Source organism: Lytechinus variegatus, chromosome 17 (genome assembly GCF_018143015.1).
Source record: "Lytechinus variegatus isolate NC3 chromosome 17, Lvar_3.0, whole genome shotgun sequence".
Lineage (NCBI taxonomy): Eukaryota > Metazoa > Echinodermata > Echinoidea > Temnopleuroida > Toxopneustidae > Lytechinus > Lytechinus variegatus.
In genome coordinates this window covers 28,388,828-28,408,439 of record NC_054756.1, presented here as the reverse complement: position 1 = coordinate 28,408,439, position 19,612 = coordinate 28,388,828, and the positions used below count along the sequence as shown (strand labels likewise).

The window sequence follows — 19,612 nt, the reverse complement described above, 5'->3', positions numbered from 1 at the left end:
CCAATTTTTATAAAGCGCTTTCCCAGAATGGCCCTAAGCGTGTTACAGCATATTATTACCACGGTCATTGGATTCATTTCAGTCAAGCACGAAAAGTGCACAATTTCCACTCCCTGGGGAGCATTCCTTGCATTCATCGCAGCCACATTATGGCGCTGGCAAAATCAAACATACAATATCTTTCGCATCCTACCGGGTACCCATTTAGCACCTGGGTCGAGAGTGGCAAAGTGTGGATTAACACCTTGCCAAAGGACGCTAGACCGCGGTGGGATTCGAACACACGACCCTCTGTTTACAAGGCGAGAGTCAGAACCACTACACCACGGCTCTTCCACAAAGAAATAGTCATTATTGGTAACAAATCCACACTGCAATTCATTCACAGTATATTTCACTTTTAAGATAAAAATTATTGATTCTCAGATGTAATTTTATCTTGCACGCATCTTTACATCTTTGTATAGGGAAGCTAACAAAATGGCAATCAATCCTGTGTAATGTCTAAAAAATAATCATCAGTATTTGTGCTGTAGAGTGGAAATCAAAATTCAAAGAAATAGTCTATATTATCCCCATAGAATTAATTCAGCATGCAAAGAGTTGATTCAAGATGTTTCATTTTTTGTAAAAGAGGAGACATACACAGTAAAATGCTGTTTAAAATTTTATAAAACTCTCTTTACTATATGAACCTTACAGTAGTTGTTTATCAGTTTAAACAACTATGGTTGATCTATTGAGAATAATATTAAAAAATTAAACTTTGCTGTTTAAGGTTTTAAACACTCGTTTAAACTGCTTAAACAACTACTGCAAGGTTTATATAGTAAACAACCTTGTATAAAAAAAATTAAAAAAATTTTTACTGTTTGCTTTTGATCCAGTTTGTTTTGAGATTTTTTCCTTGTGAAATGCAGAGATTGCTGTAACTCCCAGTAGCAAAATGAAGTGCCTATTTATCTCTCAGATTGAAGGAAAAAAATCATTCCAATGTTCAATCTCTGTCAGCTTTCATAAGAGTCTTTGTTTGTTACTGCTATGTCTTATTATTGTTAAGATCTTGTGATATAGTGTAACCTTACTGCAACATACAAGCGTATATTACCGTTTGTGACATTTTCAAGAATGCCTTTCCCCGAACCTTATGCTGCGGCTCGTAACTAATCAAATTAATATATGCTCCCTTTGAGCTGTTTGATTTCACTTACAGTTTTACGTCAGTGTGAGGGATACGGAAGCCATCGCAAATATGAATCATTTCGAGATAATAAACTATGATTTTTTTTTTAAGACGAGATGAGAGAAAAAAGGAGACAAGGGGAGAGATACATTTTTGCTGGAGAGAGAGAGAAAGATAGACCTTGAGAAGTATACCCCTCGAGACATCCTTGCAGTCATAGAGATAAAGACATCCAAGGCAGAGAGAGTGTGTGTGAGAGAGAGCGAGAGATAGACAGATGGAAGGAGAGAGGCAGATAGATGAATGATATTGACAGAGGAAAACAAAGCAAGAGAGAGAGACAGATAGAGGGATAGAGAGAACAAGACAGAGACAAAGAGAGAGACAGATTTTATGAAATGTCAGTCTGAGAAAGAAGAGACAGATAAATAAAAAAGCAAAGGGGGGGGGGCAGATACAAAGAAAGATGAGACAGACAGATGGTAGACAGATGAATAGAGGGAAAGAGAAATAAACTGTTAGGAAAAGGGGGAAATTGTGAAGAGTAAAGCAGACAGATATAGAGGAGGGAGTAAAACAAAAGGAAAGAAAAAATTATGAGCTGGATGAAAAAAAAATTGAGTGACTTATATTGGGTAGGTTTAGGCAGCCAAATTTAGGAAATACAGAAAATTAGGCGAATACATCTAATCTTAAAATCCAATTATAACATGCTCAATAAAATTGCCTGGTTTTATTTTCTGTTTGTTATAATTATTTTTTCAAAATAGAACAAAAGGTCACCCCTCAAAAATACATCTTTAACTCATTTTATCAATGATTTTCTGTTACTTGTAATTTTGTTTGCCCCCCTTCACTTGTGCGCCTTGAGCATCTCTTACGAGATGGATATGGCGCCTATAAACAAATTGCATGAATCATTATTATTAATATTTCTATTTCATATCCCTCAATCTGCAGGTAAAAACAAAGTGTCTGGTTAAGTAATGTTCGCATTGCATTTATCTGAGAGAAAATTCAAGTTCAATTTCATTAAGTATATTTATTAAATTCCAATAAGACATACTGTATCTTTGTGGAATAGCCTTCCTGAAGACATTAAACAAATGTACTTCTGTAGAGACTTTAAGAAATCTTCTAAGAACTCTTGTATTTCTCTTATCTCTTTATGTGCCTTGCACACTCTTCAGAGTGGATCTGGTGCTTTATAAGTCATTATTATTATCATTATTATTATTATAATTATTATTATTATTGTAGTTGTTGTTGTTATCAATATTGTTAGTTATTATAACCTCTAGTTGTGTCTCAATTGTTTATTCAAGTAAAATTGAGCAAAATTTAGCTATCTATGTACAAAAAATGTAGCACCTACAAAATAGTTTTATTTATGTACTTTAGTGTCATTATGCACCTTATGTTTTCATTTCTCTTTTGAAATGCAGATTAAATTCTACCTGGAATTCAGCTGTCATACCAAGCCTTAGGCGATCGCTGACATACTTTGAGAGGGTGCACTGAAAGCCCTCATCGTGTGGTATCCATCAAACATGAGATGAAAGACACGGCAAAGCCCTGTAACTCGATTATCCATACTAGATCACTGTAAACACACACCCCACTCATTATCTACCATCTTGAACTTGCATCAGTCGACACCTTTTAGACAAGAAGATCCCACGGTTAATTAGGCTTGTTGTTGGAGCTATCAAGACGCAGCAGCCTGCTTGTTTTCGTGCTGCTCCTGATGGTGACTGAATTATCGCCCATACCGCAATTGATTTCTGGATGAGTGGCTGCGCCTTGCTTCTGTCTCGTTGCATGCTTGGATGATCCTGTGAAGCAGTCACATGCTGGATTGATATGTGGGGCAATTTGTTTGGTGTGGAGTAGCTCTGGACCAGCTGAGCCGTCGATGAGAAGTGTTGAGAGGCACGATCATCGCTAAAGGAACGAAAAAGCAAGTTAATCGAGCGTAAGCTTCGATCAATATGACATGAATTTAGAGCTGGTAGAAGCAAGGTGAGTTGCGTCATCGTACCAAGTGAATATCATCTCCATGATGGAATCGCTGGGATTAGCGCCTGTGGTTTTATAAATACCTGTCCTTCGACCTGATATTCCTGGCATCCTTTACCTTTGTCATTCATGTGCATACGATCCTGATCCTAAATGAAGCATTAAATGGGTTTTTGATGAGGAAAGGAACGCACTTCTTCAGAGAGTACATGTTTTAATCTTCAAGAACATAAACAATGTGAATAATTGCTGCAAAAGGAAACAATACAGTTAGGACTTCATGAAGTGGCTCTGTTCCAGGGGGGTTGTAATTTGTACCTAGGTGTCACTGTCAACCTGAAATGAATGTCTCTGACAAAGAGAACAGCGCGTGGCAACCCCTCCGACTCCAAGCACAAACGCCACTACCCGTTCTTGGCGCACAGCTCCCGTCACCCCAGCAACGCCTACTACACACCCCTCCAAGGGGCCGGTGATCTCCGCTTCTACCCCCCGCCCGGCTCCACCAACCCGACCCAGCTTCGCCAGCACCACCATCCGACGAAGAACAAGATGTCCAATGCTTCGCGGCAGGTTGGTAATCGCAGGCTCCCGCCCCTGCCGGCACCGGGTCAGAACAGACGTAACCAGCCCACCAGCCCCCATGGTGCAGGGAAGAGTAGCGTTGGTGGGTCATCTACCTACCATGGTAGCCAAACATCAAGCGCCAGAAGCAGAGGAGGAAGTAGTACCTCAAGTTATTCTGGTGTACGTGTCAGCGTCAGCTATGATATGATCGTCAAAGGTAAGGGACAGATTACCCTTTGAAAACAAGTTGTAAGATCGGGGCCCCGTCTTACAAAGAGTTGCAATTGATCCGATCAACCACACCATGGATAGTCAGCCATGGCAACATCTAAAATGCATGTTTGTTTCAATTCATTGTTGTATTGACAAGTCGATGCACTCCTCTTTGTTTACAAAATAACTTCGTGCAAAATTTTGGTAGAAAAATGATGATGATGATGGATATCCATATAGTTGAGATCGATCGAATCAATCGTAACTCTTTGTAAGATGGGACCCTGGGGTCCATTACATAAAGCGTAGCAGCTGATTGCAGGACCAGTTTTTGTGATCAATCATACACAATAATCACTGCAATCAATCATAGAAGTCGGGCCGATGATCAATCGCTGGGCTTTATGCTATGTAGCCCAGGGGAGCATTTCATGGAAAGACCTGTCAGATGTTTTATTGGACAAAGTCTTGTTTTATCAGACAGTTACCATAGGAACTGTGCTTCTCAGCCAATCAGAATCAAGGAAAGTTGTCTGATGTGACAACTTTTCTTCTGAAAAATGTTGATGAAAAGCTCTCCCGGGGAGCTGTTTGTTAAAGGACCTATTATCATAAGTTACTATTACATAGAAATAACTTTTCATGTCACCAGATGAGTGTTTCATAAAGCCACTTGTAAGTTACAAGTGACCTTACGAATGACTGGTGATCATTTCTTTTTATAGGTTATGAACACCAAATTTTTTATGGGTGCGTATTTACTATTTGGCACCTGATACCTCGGTCACATTTGCCCTACGGCGGCCGTATGGCGAGTCGAAAACACCCGCTTTATCCATTTGTATTCAGACCACGTATAATGTAGATCTTACAAAAAAAGTTAAAACGGCTGTTTTCAACTTGCCGTATAGCCGCCGTAGGGTGACCGAGGTATCAGTAAGGATCACCAGTTGTTAACAGCTTTATGAAACGCCCACCAGAAATACCAGTATAGTGGTATGTCTGATTGAAGCTTAATGCATTGGGAAGCTATGACCTTCGGATCACCTTGAATAAACTGTAATTGATGATATAATTTAATTACGATGGACGCCTTCAATCGAAGACCATGGTAGTGGATTGGATAATGGGCATATTACCAAGGCTCCGGTGAGGGAGGTTTTAGAAAGCTTCCTCCATGAACTAAAAGCGACAGTCACATCGGTGAAACCCACTCCAGACTGACCAAATATATCACGTTATTTCAAATAGCATAGTATTGATCAGATTAGAGTCGGTTTTGTTGGTGTGTCTGTAGAGCAGAACTATCCTCCATGTTACATTTTATTCAATGGGAATGAATGTACTTTCTGAGGTCATTTTAGAATTTTTATGTTCAAGAGCAATATTTCATTCTCTCTTAATGATCTACAGCAAAATGAAAGTGCATGTGTCCCCCCTGATCATTATTATGATATTGATGATGATGCGAGTTCTTTTTTCATGAAGTCTAGTAACAAATGCACAATATCTGTAGCAAGTTAACTATCTGCCAAAATATTTGATTGATTGATTGATTGATGATGTAATCTCTTTACTCTTTACTTCACCAAATCATGTCCTGCTTATTTTAAATGTGCATCATGTGATTTCAATATTTTTTATTTCATTTTTTTTGCATTTAACTGCAGTATACTTAACCGCGCCCCGTTAAAATCCACTCGATCTTTTTTTGCCTCCTGTGATGTCACAAGAGGCAGAAATAAGCATAACAATACCCTTAGCAATGCAACTTGCCATAAATATGTACCATTGATAACAATTAAAAGTCTTCATACAATACCACCTTACAAACTGTATACTAAATGACAGTTTGAATGGTTGCTATGCAGGCCCTAGTGTTGTCTATAGACTTGTGATTATTAGCAATAGCACAAAATCATTGCAAGTTGCAAAGCATTTTGTTTTGTTAAGCTTATTTCTGCCTCCTGTGACATCACAAGAGGCAAAAAATGATATAATGAATTTTATGGGGGGGGGGGGCTTAGTATAATGCAGGTAAATGCAAGAAAAATGAAATTATGATGCACATCTAAACTCAAGAGGTAATGATTTTAGGGAAAGACTCATGTCACATTAACAGAATATAACATAAATTTGTATGTCATGGGGCCTTTAAAGAAATACATTGCTGAATGGGAAGGGGGGGTGGCCTGGGGAGCATTTCATGAAAGGATTTTATCCGACAAGTCTTGTTTTATCCGACAATGACCATAGTAACAATACCTGTCAGCCAATCAGAATCAGGGAAATTGTCAGATCTGACAACTTGTCGGACAAAAATGTTGATGAAGCGCTCCCCCGAAGGTGGTTATTCACTGATTTCTAAGTCCATTAACAATATGTAGAGACCCTTTTGTTGTTTTATTATTGTACTATGTTGTTTTTTTTACATGGAGAAAGGACAAACGAGGTACTCGGAGGTAGAGACTTCAATTCAAATTCTCTGTTCCAGAAATTTGAAAGAAATAGTAAATATCACAGCAGTCTAACAAAACAAAATATGAATGAAAAAGATTCATCCCCTCCAAAGGTTTTTTCTTCCAGTCCTTGTTTTCTATAATGACAAATAACTTGATACCTTTCATGAATGCGTGTGTAGGCCCACTCAAAGGCGTCTTTAATTTAAAAGCATTGCTGTTGGCAAAAGCAACGACTCACGTTCTATTCAAGAATCATGGCATGGACTATACGTCTTTGTCCAACTGCACAATCATTCTCAAAATATGACATTGAAAATTGCAATTTCCAGCTAAAAATGGATCTCTTGTTCGTGTTAAACGAAAATGCCCCTACAATTATCATGAGTGGTTGCTTGCCTAAGAAAAGTTTAATTGCTTTGCCTTTCTGTTTTCATAAACCACTTTTTCATTCGGAATGCTTTCTGTGTTATATTCACATGTAGATATTTGTCACTGAATCGCAAATCAAAATATGATTTTCTTAAATCTTTATTGATTGGTCCACGAAAGAATGTCTTCTTTCATCATGATGCCTAAACTGGCAGTAATGGTCATAGAGAAATTCCAAATGACCATGAATATTCCTGTGTTGTTTTTGCTGAACATCTTTTTACAGACTTTTTGAAAGAAATTTTGATTCTGACATCAAAATTGATAGGTTATTCTGAAAAATTTTGAGCAAGATAAAAATAAGTAAATGAGGAATGAAAAAGAGGAGAAGGGGAAAAAGAAGAAGAGGAGGAGGAGAAGAAGAAGAAGAAGAAGTGGAGGAGGAGGAGGAGGAGAAGAAGAAGAAGAAGAAGAAGAAGAAGAAGGAGGAGGAGGAGAAGAAGAAGAAGAAGAAGAAGATGGAGGAGGAGGAGGAGAAGAAGAAGAAGAAGGAGAGGAGGAGAAGAAGAAGAAGAAGAAGAAGAAGAAGAAGAAGGAGGAGGAGGAGGAGGAGGAGGAGGAGAAGAAGAAGAAGGAGGAGGGGGAGGGGAGGAGGGGGGGAGAAGGAGGAGGAAGGGAAGCATACAAAAATAAGAAGTTGGGGAGGAGAAACAGGCAAGAAAAAAGAAGAGGAAGAAGGAGGGGGAAGGAGGCTGAAAAGGATAAGTTTGAATAATAATAACTTAAATAATTATAATGAATGATGAAGACAATGGTAAAGGAGAAGGATAAAGAAGATGAATCTGAAGAAGGAGGAGGAGACAAGGAAGAGGAGGGGGATGAAGTTGTAGAAGGATAGGAGAAGTGAGATTTTGATTGAGAACATTGGCACGGAGAAGAGAAAATATTGATAAAAACTATATTGTAATAAAGCAGCCAAGGGAAAATAACACATCATGTACTATTTTGTTCACAATTTTGAAAAGGGAGCATATTTCAACTGTTAGATGACCAGTCATAAGTGGCATATGCACCTGTCAGAATAATGAAATATGTTTGGAGAATAATGAGAGAAAAAGGGAGAAAGTCGTGAAAATGCAGAAATTGAAAAATGTTTACTTATTAATTGTATTTTCACATCTACCATAGATATTTACATGAGACTTGTAACTGACAGAAAATGCTTAACTTCTTGTAAAGGGGGAGCGAAATGACCGACACTGTGTATTGGCTCTCATTGACTGTGTGTTATATATGACTAGTCTTAAAATATACCTTTTGAGATAACTTGTTGTAAATAGGGATAAATTACCCTATCATTTTATTTGTAGAAAAGCAAAGAGGTTTTTTTAGACAATAAGTACCTGATTTGCTACTTAATAGCATATATATACAGTGTAATTATGGCAGTACAAAGGCACATTATTTGGTAGTAAATAAGTGTGTTATGACTCAAGTGGGTCTCTATTTCAAGACTACACTGCTCATGTTGCATTACGGATTTAACATGTCCATACTGTATATGAGTAGTCAAGGTAGTCAAGATAGTCGGGTTTGCCTGGCCAGGATACTCCCAAGGGAGTGATGATGATGATGCTCTCTATGTGAAGAACAATGAAGGATCCTTTGACCGGGGTAATAATTATTACAAGGTGAAACGCTTAGAAACCAACGTATGAAGCGCTCTATCAATGTATCTAATAATTATCATTATTATTACTGTGTGTCATCTACTGTAGATGTGAACTTTCTTTATTACTATGATTATCATCCCACCGCTGCCACCCTTTATTTTCAATTGTATTTGTTTTGTTTTTTATATATTATGATTGATATCTACAATAAGAGAAAGTATATGACAAACAGGCCAATTCTCTTTTGTGCAAGAGATTGTTTTTATTTTGGAGAACAGTTATCTACATGTATGCTATCGGAATACAGTGTACCCACTTTTCAAATTATAATAGATTTTATTATTTCAGAGTGTGGTTTAGGTACATAAACCACAACTAGATCTAGATTCAGATCTATGATGATAATGTGACAGTGAACTTTTGCTTTATAGACTTCTAGTGATATCATTGCTTGCTTCAACGATGAGAATTTGGTTTTCATAGAATAGATTATAGAATACATATATATGCGAAAGCACAAGTGTTTATTGACCCTAACTAAGAGTTCCTTGTTTTGTTTCTTCCCATACAGGTTTGTCAACATACGGAAATGGATATGCCAAAAATAATAATAGAATCAGCCAATCACAGGCGACATCAGACCAGATAGGCCATATACCAGGTTTGTAACCTTATTTGTCACTTTAAGGATACCGTCACAGGGGTGAATGTGACTCCAGACTGACAAAAGCTATTGGCCCGTACTCTGAAGTTGGGTTTGATATAGACCTTGGTTTAATCTTGTGCTTAAATTGTTGGAAGCAAAAAATATAGTAACTTTGTTTCCATTACATATTTCCATTTTTACTGGGCTCTTTTGCTGTGCTTTACTGATAAAGAAAACTATTTATTAAGCTCACTATTTCCAGATAGTTCTAAATATTATTTGAGTGTCTAATGAGCCGATAAATTGACCATGTACCGTACCATGAGGGAAAAGAAAAAGAGAGTGGGTTGGGATATGTATTCATAATTACTGAGAAATGAGCAAAATAAGCATGGAGTTCAATCAAATGCCAGGTATTTTTTGAAGCATTATGGATACTCTGTCTCACATATATGCTTTTCTGTGTTAGTGATCATCAGAATTATCAATTTGGGGCTAAGATATTATGATGTACATGTAACAAAGATAAGTTTACATCAATGTACCAGATCTAGATTTATGCGAATATTTTGACAATTAACCTTGATTTAAAAGACTTTCTCATTTTTTTTGCTGCAAACTACTGTCTTTTGCCTTTAAGCTTAAAGTCTCAGTGAACATAAAAGTGTTCTGCGTGAGTGGCGTATGAGTCCTTGGCAGGCAATACAAATTAATTTGTGTTGTTGGGTAATGTTTTTTTTTTATTTACTCAAAATATATTGTTAAGAACGGAGGGCAATCCTCAGTTGTTATACTGGTACAAGAGTATTGCAAGATTCAATGGATATATATATATATATATATCATTAATTTGGGGGTATTTTGTTAAAAAAAGATCATCTGTATGGTGTCTAAAATTGAGCTGTGATCCTATTTGCAGTTTGCATTTAGATTTGGTCTGCTGGATTTTGTTAAAATGCATAAACATTATTTGAATAGGTGTTTGGCAAGAAAATTAGCAGTGCTTTTGTTCACGTTTTGCTGCTAATTGATGTATATTGCATATTTCATTTGCAGCACTGCACTGCAAGAACTATTTTCTTTCGCCTTGATATGGTAACCTGTTTCATCAGCATCTTTTACAATACATTTATGTTCCACTAATGCTCTAGCCAGGGGAAAATATACGGGGCAATAGACTGCTTTATGTGTAAATTTTCCACCACTTTTATATTCAAATAAACCTTTCTAACAAAATATTTCAAATAACACTTCATGATTTTAAATGCACAAGACTTCATCGGGTGCTGTACCAATCGGTTCAATGACATTTTCTCCAGCGACGATTGCTCCGCTGTAAATTCCACACACTAATGGAATGACAAACTTCAACCCTGGAATTAAAGATGAATTCCAGTATTGGTAACGATCTCAAAATGACTTTTGACAGAATCTAATATAATGACCACCCAAGTGTCTGTTTGTATGAATGAAAAATATGTGCCAAAGGATTCTGGAAGAAATTGTGTAAGTGCTGAGAAATAAGCAAAATAATCGCGGATTCGGTCACTTCCGTCGGGTCTTTATTCCAGCAATATTAATACACTGTCCCACGTGTGCCTATCTGTGTTGGTGATCTTCAGTGTGAACATTTTTCAGCGTAGATTTCAAGATTTCACAAAGTTCAATGTATGTAACTCTACCAGATCTAGATTCTCAATGATATTCTGACAGTTAAGCCTGGTTTTACAGACTTTCTCATGAAATCAGTGTTTACTGCAGCTACTGGCATTTCTCCTTAACACTAAGCCCTATCATAAACCCAACCTTAGAGCTAACATAAAACCCTATTGCAACCCTAACCCTGTATCTTACATGAAATAAAGCCCAGAGCATTTGTCACAGGAGCAGCTGTGTCACTGTATCAAGCTAGTTCATGTACCATTCAAGAAGTGGAAGAATTATCTTAATAAAACAACTCACAGCAAAATCAATGCAATTTGTCTGTGCATGATTACCAATAAAAAAATAGTGGAAATATGTTCCTATAGATCAAATTTTTATGTAACAGATGTTATTGATATCTTTTTTCCCATGCCTAGCTACTACACAGGGCATGAACATTCTAGAAAAAAAGTTTGAACTAGATTTCATTGTAAAAGCAGATTTTATCACCATAGCTCATGTCTACCTGCCCCATAATAATAATAAAATAATAATAGCCAATTTTTATAAAGGGCTTTTCCCAGAGTGGCCCAAAGCGCGTTACAGCATATTATTACCCCGGTCATTGGATTCATTTCAATCAAACACGAAACGTGCACAATTTCCACTCCCTGGGGAGCATTCCTTGCATTCATCGCAGCCACATTATGGCGCTGGCAAAATCAAACATACAATATCTTTCGCATCCTACCGGGTACCCATTTAGCACCTGGGTCGAGAGTGGCAAAGTGTGGATTAACTCCTTGCCAAAGGACGCTAGACTGTGGTGGGATTCGAACACACGACCATCTGTTTACAAAGCGAGAGTCAGAACCACTACACCACGGCTCTTCCACATGGACATGAATCATAAGACCTTTTAAAAAATAATGTGAAAATTATAGAGAAATTCCAGTAGTTGCAGTAAACACTGATTTCATGAGGAATTCTGTAAAACAAGGCTTAATTGTCAGTATATCATCGAGGATCTAGATCTGGTACATTTACATTAACTGGACTTTGTGAAATCTTGAAATCTACGCTGAAAAATGTTCACGCCGAAGATCCCCAACACAGATAAGCACACGTGGGACAATGTATAATTATTGCTTAGAGCGTCGGGCCCGACGCTCTACCCGAATGTGCTACCGGAATGTGCTGATTTCTCAGCAGTTACACAATTTCTTCCAGAATCCTTTGGCACATGCATTTTATTTATACAAACAGACACTTTGGTGGTCATTTCGTTGGATTCTGTATGAACTCATTTTGATATCGCTACCAAAACTAGCATTTACCTTTAAGTCTATTTTAGTATCAGACCATGTCACCAATGTGTGCATGCGTATACAGTGTACACTTTGTCTGTAAGTTTTGGATACAGTCAGAGATATAACTAACATTAGAATTGGAACAGATATAAACAAAGAAAAGATTATATATGCAAATCCAAGCCAGTATTTTTTTTTCTGGGAAACCACCAATGTAATGATTTACTTCACAAAAAAATCTACAAATACACAATTGTGAAGCTAAATTCTGCTGAAATATTATACGTTGATATCAATATGTTAATATGCACTCAACCACATACATTAATATGCTCTGTTTGAATGAAACAAGCTATGTATTATTCAACGTTTCATTATTTTGAGCACATTGCACTTTTGCGGCTGACGGATTAAAAGGATGTTTCAATTTTTCATAAGTCATCATTGTTGAGGTTTATCCAAACTGGTTTATTGGAATAGGATGAATAAGTTTTTAAGAAGTTTCCTTAATTTCATCTCGACTCAACACATTACACAAATATGAAATATTAACCATACAAATCAATACAAATGGAAATACTATGTAAGCAATATGACCATACAAAGAAAATAGATAAATGTTTTTGGTAAGCAATAAACAATGATAATCTTTCAATTGTGATATATATACAATGGGGGTAAACCAAAAATATAACAATCTTGATTAAACATCTTCAAGGCTATTTTTATAATATCTTTTAATAAAATAAAAGTTGAGGATTTTGAGAAAATCAATCCTGAATCTTAGCACTATTTGCCCTAAGCCGATCAACAGTCTATTGTAAAAAAAAAAAAAATGACATAGATGCTTTAAATTTGGAAGAGTCTTCAGTAGAATTTTGGTCCTGTAAAAACACTTAATGTATGTTAGAAATGAAACTAAAGAAATATTTGCTGACATCTTAAATATTTTAGATTGGTATCTGGACTGTTCCTCTTTTAAAAAATTGATTTTGATGTAAGTTTGTGTTTGGTTTGGTTTGATTTCAATATTGACAAGAAATAAAGGGTAACTTGACTTGACAAGCCATCCAGCTTATTTTGGCTATTACCCTGATATTCCCTTATAATGTTAAAGGAGAATGAAATCTATGGAACAAGATAGCTGGTGTGAAAACATAAAAATTAAAGAAACAGATCAATGAAAGTTTGAGAAAATTCAGACAATTAATGAGAAAGTTTATGAGCATTTAAATATTGCAATCACTAATGCTATGGAGATCCTCACATTGGCAATGCGACAAGGATGTGTGATGTCACTTGTGAACAACTCTCCCCATTACTTTAGTATAATTTCACTTTTGTCACATCTATCAGTAGATGATGTGTTCTTTCTATAGGAGGGCATGTAATGCAGATTTTTTTTATTAATACATCATGGATAAAAAGTTTGTATCACCTTAAGAAAAAGCAAAAAGAGACATTTTGGTGACATTTTATAGTCCATCAAAGGGAAAGTTGTTCACATGTATGTGACATCACACATCCTTGTCACATTGCCAATGTGAGGATCTCCATTGCATATAGTGATTGCAATATTCAAATGCTCATAGGTTTCTCATTATTTGTCAGATTTTCTCAAACTTTCTTTGTTCTTATTCTTTTCTGTTTCGACACAAGCCTATTTGTTCCAAAGGTTTCATTCCCATTTAAGACTATTATTGATATATAGGGCCATGTTTGTCTACACTTGTAAGCATTGCCTTCCTATTGTGTGTGTGGATATATGTAAATTTGTGCTATTTCTAATGTGGAATTTAAAAGAAACGAACTGAACTGAAAATTTACTAATACCAAATTTATAATGGAAGGGCAGTTTGATCAGTTCCATGACATTTGCTCTGGCGACAATTGCTCTGATGGAAAATCTGCACATTGAGCCAAACATAGAATGCAGTCTCCATAATTAAATAAACCCTAATTATTATTTTTACATAATTATGAACTAAAAACCGTATTACAGTTCCAACTCTATTCCGTCTGAGATCTCAAGACCGGAGCCAATGTCTCAGGAGCAATTGTCGTGTCACTGTGCATCTCTTGATTATGTGCATCTCTAACGTTAGATGTCGGTCATTGATGTAAACAATCATATCCGACACACATCTAATACGCATAAAAAACACAGATACAGATACAGGTACGCAGGCCATGCCCAGGTCCTTAATGTTGCAAACGCTGAAGACTTTGCTCAAACAGAAAAGACTATGCCTGCAGAGATTAACAACTAAGAATGAAACTACAACTTCAAACTGGTTGCATGCCTCAACATTCTCAACATTACTAGCGATTAATCTCAACATTGTTTTACAATCTTTTCCCTCAGAAAATATTGTGCAAGAGCACATCCGGCACTACCTGGACGAAAACCCGCAATTCCTGGAGGACTACATCCTCAACCACACCAGCGCTGAACAGGTGGAAAAATGGCTGAACAGCATTCGCAGGAAACCCGCACCGAGGAGTGCCGGACGTAGCCCCGGACACCAGACACAGGCCCTGAAGCGGCCCCTGTTGCAGAGCTCAACTTCAACCATCGGTATCCCTGGGCCACATAATTCAAAGCTCGAAGGAACGTTTACAGGTAAGGGGATTGGCGTGGGAGCAGTTCATGTGCTGGTGGGTGTTGTCTTGTTTACAATAAAGTTTTGTGATTTGAAGTGTGCTTCTTGATAGAAGTCTGTATACATGTGATGAAAAATAAAGCCCCCTAAATAATTGTTATATGGCCCTCATTAGTCCAGATTCAGAAGATTGGGTCAGTTGTTTTTTCTCTTGAAAATAACCTTTGCTGATGTGTTGCGCAAAGAAAATTGTTCTTGGGAAGATTTATTCATGCAGTCAAACATGCCCAAATTGCTTTTTTAACCATCAAATACAAAAAAAAATCTGACATTTTCTCACAAAAACTTTTTTTTGTACATTTCATGTTCAGTCCAATTAAGGCAACGTAACAATTCTTGTTTCTTTTTATGGCCTAATGATGATAATCCACTATTCCTCTCAAGACCTCTTATTAATATAAATGCCCTCAACTGCAATACCAAGACAACAGACCTGGCTCAACAAGACAAATTTCAAAATCATAGGGAAGAATAGTCATATCTTCACTCCTAAAAATTCTGGACCACAATGACTCTGAAAAGAGTCTGTTGCAATTGCCATACTCTGGTTGGGTAAAAAAAAACGCACACACAAACAAATGACTTTGTAAGGTAGGTATGACCCAACATCAAGTCATCATGACTGTATTCTGGGTCAGCTGTGATTGTGAATGGAACAATATTTGACCCCATGGGTGTCAGCCCGGAGGATTACTCTCTTTTTTTTTTGGGGGGGACACACCAATCTTTATTGCTGATGCCAATGTTTGACACCAACAGGCCCCCTTGCAAGTCAATCTGAATTATTGAATCATGTTTTAGGATTGTATATTTTTGTTTTTATTCATGTTTACTCCAAGATTGTTTGTAGTGCATAGACATATTAATGATAAATTTCAGGGGTCCATACTTAAAAGACTTATGGGAACCCTGGTTTTGTAATGATTGCAAAAGTGATTTCTGAACAAACAGTTACTCAACATGTATCAATGTATGAGTGATAATAAAAGATAATAATCTGTAGTAATGATGATGATGAGTAATGATAGTATGATAGAGTAATGATAGAGTTATAATGAGCAATAATTAGTATTAAAAAAAATGAGAAATAAAAAAAATGATGATAGTAATGATAATGATAAATTTGGCTACCTTTCACTAGGAAATATTATCTAGTGATTTCTTTTTGTTCCTCTTCTGGAACTGGAAGCCCTGTCCCAAAACATGTACAGTACATTGTTGATAAATCTTCATCATATAAAAAGGAAACAAAATCATAGTTTGTATTTCCATTTTATGTCCCTGATTAGTAATTTTTTTCATGTATCTCATTCTACACATACAATCATGACAATACAAGTATCTTCAATGTATTCATTACAACCAAGATTCATGAGGGAACATGTGAATCATGAGTGGGGAAACAATCTGTTTTCAATACAAGAAAACTGCCTTTTATTGGAAGATCAACTGTTTTTCATCTTCGTTTGACCAAACAATGTTAACAAGAAGCTGAAGGGAACGATTCCCCTACCCACACTGTTTTCCTGTGGCAAACAGTTTCGAGTAAGCGATCCTCAAAAGCATCGCGTTTCCACCATTCTATATTTGTACATCCCATTCGCCATATAGCACCAGGTGTTTGGAGTTGGCCGCGTACCGTGTGTTGAAGCTATGTAAACAGTTCTGGTTGCCATGGCAATGGCATATCGATCGGCTATTGAATTTTTGGATGATACCTTGATGTGGGATGGCGCAAGGTTTTGGCAGCTGCCAAGAGAAGAAAAAATCCTAGCGGGAAATCTCTCTCTCTATAAAACATGACATGGTTTGGTAGATCGTGCACTGCTGGTGGTATTGAATAAATTTGTTCATACTTTAAAGCCAAGAGAAGCAAGGTACATACTCTCAGAGTTAATATGGCTGAGTGGATTTATGGTTTTGTAATTTCCACTTTGATTAATTTCACCTCATGAATTCATCCACATCAGCGCTGTATCAGTATTATTTAAATTAATTGGAATGGAATAGGAAAGTAGTATTACCACAATCCACTCCTGAAAGATAATTGCATGCAACCAATTTAGTTGATCATTTAATTGTTGTACATTTCATACATGTATGCCAAGGTTTTTTTTTCCTTTCTTTGTAGTAATGCGATAGCTATAATCATAATAATGATAAGAGCTATTAGCCATAGTGCTTCCCAAACCATACAAATATCAAAGTTGAAAACATCACCAATTAATTTTTAAAATCAATTATTTTGGTAAAAGCTGAATACACAAAAGAATGTGGCAATTTGCTTTACTGAAGTGTGATAATATGATGGCAGTAAATTGATATTCATCTAGGAGATTTTTTTATTTTCTGATATTACTATTGATGCAACTACATGTACAAGTATGCCTATGGCTAAAATGTTGATATCATTGTTATATAATAACTGTGTGATTTGCATCATGTAGATAATGTATACGCATGTAGATAATGTATTATGCGCATACATTCGTAATTCCAAAGCTCCGTTAATCCGAAGGTTCGGTTATTCCGAAGGATCGTATTCCGAAGGTTCGTAATTCCGAAGGTTCGTTAATCTGAAAACGAAGTAAGGTTCGTAATTCCGAAGGTTCGTCAATCCAAAAAGGAAATGAGGTTCGTAATTCCGAAGATTCGTTAATCCGAAAACAAAATAAGGTTCATTAGTCTGAAAACGTAATGATTAATGCCATGGTCACATTTGTTCTACGGCGGCCGTACGGCGAGTTGAAAACAGCCGTTTTTATTTTTTTTTGTCCAACTACATATAGGTGGTTTGAATCAAAATTGATATAACGGCTGGTTTCGACTCGTCGTACGGCCGCCGTAGAACAAATGTGACCATGGTATAACGAACCTTATTTCGTTGTCGGACTAACGAACCTTCGGAACAACAAACCTTATTTCGTTTTTCGGATTAACGAACCTTCGGAACAACAAACCTTATTACGTTTTCGGATTAACGAACCTTCGGAACAATGAACCTTATTTCGTTTTCGGACTAACGAACCTTCGGAACAACAAACCTTATTTCGTTTTCAGACTAACGAACCTACGGAATAACGCCACAAATGTTCGGATTAACAAACCCTTTTACGTTTTTGGATTAACAAACATCGAGGTACATAGGCAATTTACGTATTTCGGAATAAAGAACCTTCGGAATTACGAAGTGTAACCAATGTTTATATGTCACTTTTGTTACATAATTTGTAGAGACAGTAGGCTCCCCTTTTCAATATAATCATACTTTTGTGTATTTATCTTGTTCACTATTTTGAATATTTTAATTGAGTATGTATGTATAAAAATTGCGCAATATAAATGTGCAATTATTATTGTAGAGCTCTTAGATCGGCCAGTGATCACCTTCGCCTCACATATTCATTAACTCGTACATTAGCTGGTGGCAGAACTTTTACGGTGTCGGCTTCAAAATCCTGGAACAACCTGCCACTAATAATTAGACAGTCTCCATCATTAGCAATCTTCAATAAGTCATTAAAAACTCATCTCTTTAATACTTTGTAGTTTTTAAAATATTACATCTTATTCATTGTAAGCGCTTTGGGCCTAATGGGAAAAGCGCAGTACAAATAATAAGTAATAATAATAATAATAATTATCATTACTCTTTCTGGGTAACTGTTTACAGAGATCAAGTAAATCATATTGTATTATGTATTACTTATCACCTATGGGGAAATTAATCAAATGGTATGCAATCTGTATTATAAAAAAAGTGCATCATTATTTTTTTCTCTGACAATGAATAGAGACAAAGCAATATCTTTTATTAATCATACTTACTTTTTATTTCTTTTTCTACATACATATACATGATTATCTATTCGACAATATCTATAGATCTTTACTCTATCTACCAAACATTTTCCATCATTTAACACCAGAATATATATATCTTTGTTTCCTTTCGCCTGTAAGATTATTGCATTATGCCATCTTCTTATTTCCTTATTTTTTTTTCTTCTCCAGGGGAAACGATACGAGCTTCACATGCCAATGCAAGACAGTGGAAGGTAAGAAAAAAGCTTCCTATTTATTAATCGCAAAGTTGCAAAGGCCAATCAAATGTCCTGTTGTATCACTGCAAGCACACCCAGTGTCATCAAGCAATGGGAATAGAGTTTTAAGTTTGCAATTGATTGCAAAACCAGCTTGTCAATGGATTGATAATGATGATAGTGACAAAAATTATGACAATGATGATGAAGATGATGGTGATGAGGTTGAGGAGGAGGAGGAGGAGGATGATGATGATAGTGATGACAATGATGAAAATAATGAAAATGATGATGATGACAATGATGATGATGGTGACGATGACGATGATGATAGTGATGATGATGAGGATGATGAGGATGATGACGATGATGATGATGATGACAATTATGATGATGAAGAGGATTATGGTGAAAATAAGCAATAGTGATGACGATGGAAACGATGGTAATGGCGATAATGATGGTAAATATTTTTCAACAAAGATGTACAAGAGAGAAAAAATATCATAGGGAAAAGCCATCAATTTGAGAACCACATAAAAGACAATTTAGAGCCACATAAACGTTTAAGAACATCTTTAATGCTAGGGTTACAAATACATTTACAAACTGTACAAACGCTTTTATACCATTTATCATTTTATACAGAAATTGTTCATGTTCGTATTAGGTATTTGTGTCCTCATCAGCATCAGATGTAGCAATATCTGTTGTATCTAATGGTCATGGTTATTAGGCGTGTAACGCTACTCACGAGATGCTGATCTTCTCTTACATTTCAAGGAGAAATATCTAATAATATAGTTGAGGCAAATATTGG

The 19,612-nt window shown here is 36.3% G+C and overlaps 1 protein-coding gene across 6 annotated transcripts in view; it reads left to right on the top strand.

Moving 5' to 3' along the window:
- LOC121430781 (probable 3',5'-cyclic phosphodiesterase pde-5) overlaps positions 1-19,612 on the top strand; it is a 112,668-nt gene that overhangs the window by 6,861 nt on the left and 86,195 nt on the right. For all 6 annotated transcript variants that reach the window (XR_005972066.1, XM_041628179.1, XM_041628177.1 and 3 more), the window contains exons 2-5: positions 2,629-3,986; positions 9,058-9,147; positions 14,452-14,709; positions 18,764-18,807. Coding sequence is in view for 5 of the 6 variants with exons in the window: in XM_041628179.1 (XP_041484113.1) it covers positions 3,548-3,986; positions 9,058-9,147; positions 14,452-14,709; positions 18,764-18,807 (831 nt within the window). In the remaining variant the exon portion in view is untranslated. The remainder of the gene's footprint in view (positions 1-2,628; positions 3,987-9,057; positions 9,148-14,451; positions 14,710-18,763; positions 18,808-19,612) is intronic.